Source organism: Garra rufa, chromosome 22, assembly GCF_049309525.1.
Source record: "Garra rufa chromosome 22, GarRuf1.0, whole genome shotgun sequence".
Taxonomy (NCBI): Eukaryota; Metazoa; Chordata; class Actinopteri; order Cypriniformes; family Cyprinidae; genus Garra; species Garra rufa.
The window spans coordinates 32,812,985-32,824,976 of NC_133382.1; the positions used below are offsets into that span (position 1 = coordinate 32,812,985).

Sequence of the window (11,992 nt, forward strand, 5' to 3'; positions counted from 1 at the left end):
GGTAGTGGATGAATTCAAAGAGCTATATTCATGAATATGCATTTATTATAAACCCCACACGACATGAGGGCTTTCACTTTGATGTGCAGGGTATCTACGCCAAACAGAGGCTCCGCCCTATGAGCCTGCAAGCCGATTACCCGCCCTGAAGTACTGACCAATCACAAAGGACATAACAAAGAAAATCCCGCCCCTCAGATAACGCTGACCAATCAGATTCCACTACATCGTTCCTGCACAAACATACCACGCCTTTCCAGTCACTAACATGGCCGTCGCCAGGGAGTGAGTCCAAGGATTTTGAGACGACTATTATTTGATTCTTCATAAACACTCTTGATGATTGACGATGCCACTTGCCGGTCGTTGATGTTGCAGCTCTCTAACGTAAGTTTACGTCGAGTTGATGTGATATGAACATGTAGCCAGTATCATTTAACCCCTAGGCCACCTCTGTTAACATGAACCAGCTGTTTAGATTATGTTTATGGTTTAATGATATTTATATATACATTATTATACTTTAACAGCTCGTTTCAACAGTGAAGTAACGTTACAGCAAGGTTGTTTGCAAACCTTGATCAAACGATCAGCATGCAAAATGGGAGCTGCCTTTCACATTAACATAGGTGTAAGTTACGTTAATAATAATCGGAAAACTCTGGAATATCATATTTTATTATGATGTGAAACTGTTACTACATAAATTCAAGCTGTTACTGACATAACTTTATGTAATACTACTGCTTATTTAGGATATATCTGTAGGTATATACATATTAGGTACATATTACTAAAAAAATTAGTTTTTTGTGTTTGAGCGTAGTATGTAGTTGTTCAGATAAATCCTGTATTGTCATTTCACTCCCTGTAGTCAAATATTAAAAGCTTATAGTAGCATCAACACTAAGTATTTGTGTAATACTGTCACCACATAAATTAGGTTAGCACTTATTCTCTCTGAATATTTTGGATTTAGAGATTATGTACGTGATTATTAATATTATTTTTAGTCAAATTACAGTTTTGTGAGCCAGTTTGGATGTTCAGAAAGAGGAGTAAGTTAGCTTACAAGTTTGCTGGTTAGGTTTGCTTGTCTCTCTAAAGAATAAGCCAACGCTCGGTGATTTGTTTGTCAAATATAGCGTCTTACCTAGAAAGCCAAAGATTAGATGATTAAATGTCCTACATTGTTTGAGGGTGTAGCCAAAAGCTCTTTCTGCGGATTGCTGACACTATTATATCATTTCTCTTGTTTAATTTCAGACTATTATTATCTAATTGGTCATGTTTACAATGCAGGGAAGCTCACCACTTTTATGTGAGCATTATTCTTTTATTAAATGAAATATGGGGATATTTTCATTATGTTTCCACCTTGTGTGATTGCCAGAACCTGTTTATTTCCGGTTGGCATCAGGTGGCATATGTGCTATTTGTGACCATGGACCACAACCAGTCACAACCATGAGGAAAAGCTGAAAGCTTTCTATTGTTGTATGGTTTGTTAGGATAGGGCAATATTTGTCTGAGATACAACTATTTGAAAATTTGGAATCTGAGGGTGCAAAAAATCGAAATATTGAGAAAATCGCCTTTAATCCCTGCTGAAAAAAAAAACAGTTAAAACCATCTTAGGCTGGTTGGCTGGTCTTAGCTGGTTTAAGATGGAAGTAGCTGGTTTTAGCTGGTCTCCCTGGCTGGTTTTAGCTGGTGGTTTCCCAGCCTGACCAGCCTGACCCCCTCTAAACCCCTCTAAAGCCTGCTGACCAGCTAAAACCAGGTTGGTTGACCAGCTAAAACTAGCCAACCAGCCTAGGCTGGTTTTAGCTGGTTTTATCAGCAGGGAATTTGTCCAAATGAAGTTCTTAGCAATGCATATTAATAATCAAAAATTAAGTTTTAATATATTTACAGTGGGAAATTTACTACGTCTTCACGGAACATGATCTTTACTTAAAGGAGTAGTTCACTTTCAGAACAAAAATGTACAGATAATGTACTCACCCCCTTGTCATCCAAGATGTTCATGTCTTTCTTTCTTCAGTCATAAAAAAATTATGTTTTTTGAGGAAAACATTTCAGGATTTCTCTCCATATAATGGACTTCTATGGTGCCCACGAGTTTGAACTTCCAAAATGCAGTATAAATGCAGCTTCAAAGGGCCCTAAATGATCCCAGCCGAGGAGGAAGGGTCTTATTTAGCAAAACGATCAGTTATTTTCTAAAAACATTTGCAATTTGTATACTTTTTAATCTCTACACAGAGTACACACAGAGCTAGACAAGATGAGCACTTGAGGTTAAAAATTATATGAATTGTAATTTTTTTTTTTAGAAAATAACCGATCGTTTTGCTAGATAAGACCCTTCTTTCGTTGGCTGTGATCGTTTAGAGCCATTTGAAGCGGGGGCACCATAAAAGTCCATTATATATGGAGAGAAATCCTGAAATGTTTTCCTCAAAAAACATAATTTGCTTAAGACTGAAGAAAGAAAGACATGAACATCTTGGATGACAAGGGGGTGAGTAAATAATCTGTAAATGTTTGTTCTGAAAGTGAACTACTCCTTTAATATCTTGATTTTTGGCATAAAAGATCATTTTGACCCATACAATGTATTGCTGGCTATTGCTGCACATATACCCATACTACTCATGACTGGTTTTGTGATCCAGGGTCACAAATAAGGTGTTACTGAATTTTTAAAAACATTTTTCTAACTATTATACATGCAGTTTTATTTAATTAAGAGTTTATATGGGATATTAAAAAAGCATGGTGTGTGCCTACCTTTGTTTACAGACATGCTTTTGCTCTTTATTGCACTCTTGTGTGTTGCTGTCAATGAAATGAGTAAGCGAGCAAAGGCCAGTCTGACTGTCATCTGTACATCCGGTGACATTAGCAATAAAAATGTCATTTTGTTTCTTATACAACTTATTATACAATTCATTCCCATGAATGCATACATTTTCCAATAATCCTGACTTGGATAATAATAATGTTAATTGTAGTCAGTGATTATTTGTAATAACTCCTTTTGAAATGCTTTCTGATCTGATCAGATCCCTTTGAATGTAAGAAGAGAGAAGCTACAGCCACTCATTGATTCCAGTTCCCTGGGCATTGACTACAGCCCTGACATCCGCCCTCAGACTGGCAGTACCCGCAGGTGAAGCGTCTTGGAGCTGGGGGCTACGGTTGCCTTTCTCTGCCAGCCGGGCTGGGATCGGGACAAGTGTGGACCGTAACTACCAGCTCTGGGTGTCTCGACGGAGTATGGTGAGAGACAGCGGCTGCCATGGAGCTACAGGATAAGAAATGGGTAAGTTCTTAAGCTTTCTTCCTCTTGCCCACCTTTTTCTTTAATGCAGAAATAAGCCTATGGGTGAGACTTGGGTTCATTAGCCACTAATAGGAATTAAAGAGAAGAATAACAATAAAACTGTTTGCACTACAAACCATAATTAAGATAATACATTAAAATAATATGGTAAGACAGCAAAACAAGCTGTTTTACACAGCTAAAAATAGCTGGACGTGGATGAAACCAGAAGCCAGACTTAAACTGAATGTTCCATTCTCTATTTCTGCTCATGGGTATTTTTACTCTAAAGAGTCCTGTAATAATTAACAATTGAGCTTAAACCATCCCACATACATTTTAATGCAGGTGGAAGTTGTAGAGTTTGTGTAAACCATATTGTCTTTTTGACTGTGGACAAGAAAGGCTGATATGTTGTTCCTTTCTGTGTTGTAGTTCATAATGTGCCTAAATAGCAGTGAGGTTGGGCCTGAATTACAATGACTTTTGAAAACAGGAGATTTGTTTAATGTATTAGCAAGTTAAAATACATTTGTTAGCAATCACATAGATTATTTGACCTGTTTATAGATGTATATTTCTGATATTGCATTTAAAGTCATTATGTGTAATTGGCAGTAATGATGTTGCTGAGATCTTCTTTTAGTTCTTGTCTTACCTGTATTGATTTTGCTGAGGTAAGGGGAGTGTGCTGGGATAGTTGTTCCTGTGGTACAGGAACAAGGGGATCTAGATCAGACCCTGAATCTGGTGTGCATTGCAAGGTTGTGAGGTTCAGTGAAGATGTGAAGTCCTGTTTCGCATATTGATGGACATCGGTAATGATTAATACGAAAGTACAATCATTTTGTCACTATTGTTTGAGGTAAAGTGGTATGGGTGCTTAAGCTGTGTTTCTTTAAATATTTAACTTTACACCACAAAGTGTAAAACAATGGAAAAAAACAGAGAATTATCTCTCAAGTGCTCAAGCAGTAGTATACGTTTGACACATTTATTTATTTAAAAATGGTTTCATATACTACTTAATATAATTATAATTAGTACGATTTTTAGTGTTTTTAAGACTTTTCTGCTCATCAAGGCTTTGTGTCTTCTGTATTTGTGACCATGGACCACAAAATCAGTCATAAGCGTCATTTTTTTTTTCTTTTCCGAAATTGAGATTTGTACATCGTCTGAAAGAATGAATAAATAAGCTTTCCATTGATGTATAGTTTGTCAGAATAGGACAATATTTGGTCGAGATGCAACTATTTGAAAATCTGGAATCTGAGGGTGCAAAAAAATCTAAATATTGAGAAAATTGCCTTTAAAGTTGTCCAAATGAAGTTCTTAGCAATGCATATTACTAATCAAAAATTACGTTTTTATATATTTACGGTAAGAAATTTACAAAATATCTTCATGAAACACGATCTTAACTTAATATCCTAAAGATTTTTAACTTCAGAATCAATAGTTTTGACCCATACAATGTATTGTTGGCTAAATATACCTGTGCTACTTACGAATGGTTTTGTGGACCAGGGTTACATTTGATTAAAAATACAGAAAAAAACTGTAATATTGTGAAATATTATTGCAATTTAAAATAGTGATTTTCTATGTTAATATACTTTGAAATCGAATTTATTCCTGTGGTGCAAAGCTGAATTTTCACCATCATTACCTCCAGTCTTCAGTGTCAAATGATCCTTCAGAAATCATTCTAATATGCTTTATTGTCAATGTTGGAAACAGTTTAATATTTTTATATAGCCTTTTTACAGGATTCTTTGATGAATAAAACATAAAAAAACAGCGTTTATTCAAATATTGTAACAACATACACTACCGTTCAAAGTTTAGGTTAAGTAAATTTTTCCATTCTTATTTTTTTTTAAAGAAATTAATACTTTTAAATGGATAAAAAGTTATAGCAAAGACTTATATTGTTAGAAAGAAAATTCTATTTTAAATAAATGCTGTTCTTGTAAACTTTTTATTAATCAAAGAATCCTGACAAAAAGTATCTCAGGTTCCAAAAAAATATTAAGCAGCATTAACAACATTAATGATAAATCAACATATTAGAATGATTTCTGAAGGATTATGTAACACTGAAGACTGGAGTAATGGCTAAAGAAAGTTCAGCTTTGCATCACAGAAATAAATTATAATTTAAAGTATATTAAAACAGAAAACAGTTTTTTTTTAATTGCAGTAATATTTCAGAATATTACTTTTGTTTCTGTATTTTGATCAAATGAATGGAACTGCATTTTATTTATTTTTTCGTTTTTGCTTAAAAAAATATTTGAAACAGAGATTGCTTATTATCCTTCCATGGTTTAATTCGTACTTTAGTAAGGTTGTAAAGTTCATTGAGGATGCTCTTCGTCCTGCCGCGCCCCATCACCGCTAGGATCGTAAATTGCTGTGTTAGCTGGAATGGATGAATGCCTGGACAGGGCGGCGAGGGCAAACGGTGCTTTTGCTCGTCTGTAAAGCCCCTCTCCCTCACTTCATACTCCAGTACTTTCTCTCAAAAGCTCCCCAGTTCTGATACCTGCTCATCCCCTCCAGGTTTTCATTGTCATTTTACACCCTTTTGCCCGTTTATCTTCAGGCGGTGTGTCGCAGCTGCCTCTGCAGAGCTCTCAGATTAATTAAAACACTACACTTCATAAAATCTCCATTCTTTTCTGTTCACTCTTCTTAAGCTTAACAGTGTTCAGGAGACCTACGCACTGGTTGTGTGTTCATCCTCTCTGGTTTTAGTTTGCAAAGCTTTTTTAGCTGGCAGACTACACCGGGGTGGCTGGGACGTGCCCAAAACACAGCCTCTGAATGCGCAGAGGCAGAGACTGTCTGTCCAGACCGTGCGACTGGTGCTGAAACAGCAGCATACATTATCCCGTAGCACCCCGGCACACTCGTGTCCAACCCACACGCGCACCAGTCGCACATTAGTCTGTCTGCAGCAAAGGGATTATTCGCAGCCATGATCCTGAAAAATGAGACCTGGTTCTGGAAGAATAAAGTGAGTGGAATAAACCCAGTTGTTTGTGATCTGTTTGAATCCTAATGTCTGGCATCCAACATTTCGGCTTAAATCTGTTGTTTGTGTGTGATTTAATTTTAAGTAGCGTGAACAGGTGAGAGTGCCGTGCCAGGTGCATCTGGCTGTAATTGTCCCATGCATTTCTCAAGGTCTTGAGTGGTTTACTCGTAACGGGCCAGCATGCGTGACTGCATGTGTTGGTGTGCGAGCTAGCAAATCCCTGCTTGTTGATGTGTGAGAGATGCTCGTGCAGGGATTTAGTGCCTCTTTGGCTGTGGGAAAGCAGCGTGTTTATTTATAGTGGCAGGCCCCTCATTTGCTACTACAGGACCCCAGCCGTCCCAGAAGTCTGCTGGATAGCCAAAAGGATAGCCAAAATTCATCAGTGGAGAGAGTTTTTTTTTTTTTTGTGACCATGCTAGGCATGTTGAGTTTCTGCCTAAATAAATAAGTTGGAGTTACTGCATCTGCATTCCCTCAATATTTTACTTCAGTAGTTCAGAACTGGCGAGTAAAGCTAATAAAAATCAACTGATGGGGATTTAATAATAATGTCATTGATATGTTACAGATTAAATACAACTTTTTGACATGCTGAAAATTTCTTCAAAAATTACTTCAGCTTGTTTCTAAGATTGGGACAATCTGTGGGGCAGTGCACTAGTGCAGTACTAGTGCACTAGTGATTGTTTAGTTGTTAGTATTAAAGTTCAGTACTAAATTCAGTGTTTGGAAATAACTAGTTACATATAATGGCCTTATGTCATTTAATTACAAAATTGATTTAACTGTAATCTCTGAAAGTTACTAAGAACAAAATATGTAATTAAATTAGGTAACACTTTATTTTGAGGTGACTGTTACATGTACTTACTATTAAGATAATAAATTATGCATAATTACATGCAAGTAACCTCAAACCAAACCCTAATCCTAACCCTAACCATAATAGTAGTAAGTACATTTAGTTAATTCATATTACTGTAACAAGGACACTTAAGTTGTACCCTTAAATTACATTTACTTATGAAAATGTTATTGATTACAAAGGGGGTTACTTCTTGTATTAATGTTTAGGCTACTATTTTTTGTTATGATTTTAAATCTGTCTTTAACCTCAGAATGATCTTAAAGTAAAAAGAGGTGCAAAGTCTGATTTTGTGGTGGGTGTGCTTTAAAATCAAATTATTATAATCTTAATTTTTAGACAGATAAAGACGTCTCTTCTGCTCACCAAGCCTGCTTTTATTTGATCCAAAGTACAGCATAAACGGTGAAATTTAGAAATATTTTTACTATTTAAAATAACTGTTTTTATTGAAATGTATGTTAAAATGTAACTTATTCCTGTGATTTCAAAGCTGAATTTTTACCATTGTTACTTCAGTCACATGATCCTTCAGAAATCATTCTAATAGTCTTATTTGCTGCTCAAAAAACATTTATTATTATTATGTTGAAAACAGCTGAGTAAATGTTTGAAGACTGGGGTAATGATGTTGAAAATTTAGCTTTGATCGCAGGAATAAATTACTTTTTAATATGTATATTAAAAATAGAAAGCAGTTATACTTTACTATTAAATAGTAAACATATTTCACAATATTACTGCTTTTGCTGTATTTTGCGTCAAATAAATGCAAGCTTGGTGAGCAGAGAAAGACTTAAAAATAATCTTACTGTCTAAAAACTTTTGACTGGTAGTGTATTTGTAAGTCACTTTTGAAAAAAGCAACTGTTAAATGACTAAATGTAAGTTTAGAAAAGTAATCAAAGTAGTCAAATGCAATCAGTTACATTAATAAAGTAATTGAAATAGTTACACTACTTGTTTCATTTTAAGTAGGGTTACTTGTAATCTGTAACTTATTTCATTTCCAAAGTAACCTTCCCAAAACTGCTTATGGTTGTGGTCACATTAGATAATTTTGGGGGAAAAAAATCCTTCACCTGTGGTATCTAATGTAGTGATGTATGAAGCACACCCCACACAGAATTCACTTCAAGCAAAGCAGATTTGTGTTGGTAAAAAATTAATGTGGCCAACTTGAACTCATTGTGAAATCCGGTTGTGCTGTAGGAGGAGGAGGCGATTCCACTGGGACTGTCCACGGCTCAGGCTCTGTGCACCCTACGGGACCAGCTGTCCAACTTACTGGGGCAACACCAGAAATCCACCCGGCGCAGATCCACCGTACAGGTCTGTTTTGGCTTGCTTGTTATGGTATATCACATTTGTCAGTGAAATCTTTGACTTTGCTTTTCCTCTTTGTTTTACAGGAGCTATGGGCCAAGAGCTTCCTTCACCATGACAGCCGGCATTCGTGCTTCCATTGGCCCGGAGCTGTTCTCACTTTGGTTGTGGTGGTTGGGCTGTTGTGTTGTCATGGCAGCCAGCCGAAGGGCAGGTGGGCAGAGCTTCGTGCAAAAAACTTTTGATTGACAGTTTGATTTGACATCACATAGAGTCTCTTTCCTTTGTTGTCTCAGTCAAGGTATAGAGTTAGTGAACGCGGGAGCGCTCTTCCTCCTGCTGCTGCTGAACCTCTTCCTCATCGGACGGCAGCAGAGGTTACGGATGAGTGAGATGGTGCGGAGGCTCAAGTCCATCATCTCACAGCTGAACGGTAAGAAAGCAGGGACTGTAAAATTGTCTATAAGAATCAGTCATGCTTCAGGAGATGATAATTATGGTTATGCTGTGGCTCATCTATTCATTTGCATTATATTTCCATGCAATGCTAAATACACTTTGATATAACTGGAATTATGATATAATTCACTGAAAATGCACTCTCATGTCATTCCATGTTGCTAGACTTGTTGTTCCAAGCTAATAAGTAAATGTTCACTTGTTAACACTCATACATTTTTCTCATGGGTTGCCAGATTTTTTGGAGAGAAGTGCAGGACATCCGATCAGATGGGCTCCCTCTTTGTATCCTGACCTCTACACCCCCTCTTCTCCTTCCTGGTCACTGCATTGGACATTCAGAGATGAGCAGCTGGTTAATCTACCTGTCAGTGTCTTGGTGGAAGGTGATGTTATCGCTCTTAGACCGGGCCAGGAAGCCTTTGCATCTCTCAGAGGCATCAAGGTAATGTTGGATTTTAGCTACTTTTTGTTGATAAATAATGTAGGATGTAGATATTTTACAATAAACATAAAAATGGCAATGGTAACAGTGGTATTTTAGTATTATCTGTAGAAAATGACAGCATTTATTATTTTAAAATGTCATTTGTATATTTTTCAGTTCAGTTTTCATGTCTTTTGTGATTTATTTTATTTTTCTATATTTAGCTCTTTTTGTGTCATTTTAGTATTTCAGTTTATTTCAGTTCGTTGCCAACATTTTTAATCCTGTAAAATTTTTAGGTTTTTTATCTAATATGTGTAATTTGTTTAATTTCAGCTTTATTTTAGTTAAAGACAATAGGGATGGGAATCTTTTGGTACCTCGTGATTTGATGCAAATCGTTTCTTGGGGTTTTCATGATTTTTTTAAAAAGATTTTTTCACGACGTTTCACAATTTTCATAAAATATTTTGTGCACACTGGACATCAAAGCACCAGTATTTTAATACAAAAACAGACCAGTCTAAAGTATGGGTAGTCCTGACTTCCTAATAAATCAAAAATATTTACACTTACCATTAGGGGTGTGTCTGAGTCATATAGTGTTCAAAAAGGAAATGACATGTACTATGAAACCCCTAAATAAGAGATGGGAGGAAGAAATATATTTCAATGCTTTCTCACGCAATTATATCATTGGGTAATTATACTGTAAATAAATATGCAGGCATCAAGGAGCCGTTATTAATATGCAGAGCATTGAAACTGCTTTTGAATGCGCGCTTGCGTTTTCCTTTACCTTTTACTAGGCGTACTTCTAACATATTTTACAAGTTTAAATGTTTGTCAATGGCGCTTAGGATCTACAAATCATTCGCCATCGTCCTATCAGTCAAATTTCCTTACTCTGTTTGTGTGGTAAGTGAAATATATATGATGTACTCTAATGCAACAGGCTACCGCTAGAAAACGGCTAACCTTTTCCCTTAGGTGGCTCCGTAGAACGCATTGTTCATTTTCCGTGCTATTCCAAATACGGATTCACTATTTAAGCACATCCCTCTTCCCATAATAAGAAAAAAAAAATCAATAATTAAAATAATAATTTTAATAACATTTAATACATTTAATAACATTTTAACAATGAGGCAGGATGTATTTGTCTTTCCTCTTCCATGCTGTTGCTGTTTTGTTCAGACAACATCATGCTGTTATTATTATTATATTAACTAGAAAATAGAATTTTGAAATTTGTGAATTGATGCAAATCGTTAAAAGACTGAATCGCGATTCATATGTGAACTGATTTTGTTTCCCTCAACCCCTAAAAGACAATGTTTAATAAAAAGATTTTTAATTTTAGTTAACAGTTGTATAGTTACTGCTTGAGTGGAGTGACCCAAACACAGCCAATAAGGAAGTATCGTGATATTTAAAGGGATAGTTCACCCCAAAAGAATACAATTCTGTCATTAATTATTCACCCTCATGTCGTTTTGATAAAATCCAAGAGCTTTCTGACCCTGCATAGACAGCAACACAACTACCATGTTTAAGGCCCAGAAAGGTAGTACGGACATTGTTAAAATAGTCCATGTGACATCAGTGGTTCAATCTTTATTCAATTTCGAATGTCTTTGATGCCCTTACTGCATTTCTGGGGCTTGAAAGTGGTAGTTGCATTGCTGTCTATGCAGGGTCAGAAAGCTCTCGGATTTCATCAAAAATATCTTTATTTGTGTTCCGAAGATGAACAAAGGTCTGACAGGTTTGGAATGACATGACGGTGAGCAGTTACTGACAGAATTTTTATTTTTGGCTAAACTATCCTTTTAATGTCCAATTCAGAGGAGTGAGATTTTAGATCACTGTGTAAGGTTATACTGGTATTTTGCACTGGAATCTGAAATGGTACAAAAGAAAACCTTGTAAAACACTTGCTGTTTATTAATGAGTGTTTCTCTTGTCTTTGGTTCTGTGCCACTCTTACTCTGTTCTTTTCAATCACTGTATCTTCTGTTACCAGGACGACGAACACATTGTGCTGGAGCCGGGAGACCTTTTTCCGCCGTTCTCTCCTCCTCCTTCCCCACGCGGGAATGAACGGAGGGGCCCCCACAGTCCTCAACAGTACCGCCTCTTCAGGGTGGTGCGCACACCTATACTCGACAGTGTCAGGTTAATACATCCAAGCCTAATTTGGTATCCATCTTTTTCTTTTTGTAAGAGTGAGCAAGGCTATTTGGACATTTTATGGGTCTGGCTTCCAGTCTAATCCGCATCCATCTACGTTTAGCCGTACAAAACTTGTTCAAACTCGTTTTGCTGCTTTATATTACAAATTGGTGTGTCTTACCAAATTATTTTAACCCTTTATAGGGCACTCATTGAAATACTTGGAAATTCAAAAATTCAACCCCAGAGTGTTATTGGAGGTTATTACAAGACCTTTAAACTTTTGTGACTTAAATTTTTTTTTTATGTTTTTATGTTGAAAATTAGGTTAAATGAAGTGATCATATATAGTTACTTGCC

At 36.2% G+C, this 11,992-nt stretch overlaps 1 protein-coding gene across 2 annotated transcripts in view; it reads left to right on the top strand.

Annotated features, from left to right (window-relative positions):
• The first annotated feature begins 263 nt into the window (after positions 1 to 263).
• tmem94 (transmembrane protein 94) overlaps positions 264 to 11,992 on the top strand; it is a 38,304-nt gene continuing 26,575 nt past the window's right edge. For both annotated transcript variants that reach the window (XM_073828238.1, XM_073828239.1), the window contains exons 1-7: positions 264 to 387; positions 3,072 to 3,331; positions 8,458 to 8,577; positions 8,658 to 8,785; positions 8,868 to 9,004; positions 9,267 to 9,475; positions 11,484 to 11,635. In XM_073828238.1, coding sequence (XP_073684339.1) covers positions 3,308 to 3,331; positions 8,458 to 8,577; positions 8,658 to 8,785; positions 8,868 to 9,004; positions 9,267 to 9,475; positions 11,484 to 11,635 — 770 coding nt within the window. In that variant the 5' untranslated portion in view covers positions 264 to 387; positions 3,072 to 3,307. The remainder of the gene's footprint in view (positions 388 to 3,071; positions 3,332 to 8,457; positions 8,578 to 8,657; positions 8,786 to 8,867; positions 9,005 to 9,266; positions 9,476 to 11,483; positions 11,636 to 11,992) is intronic.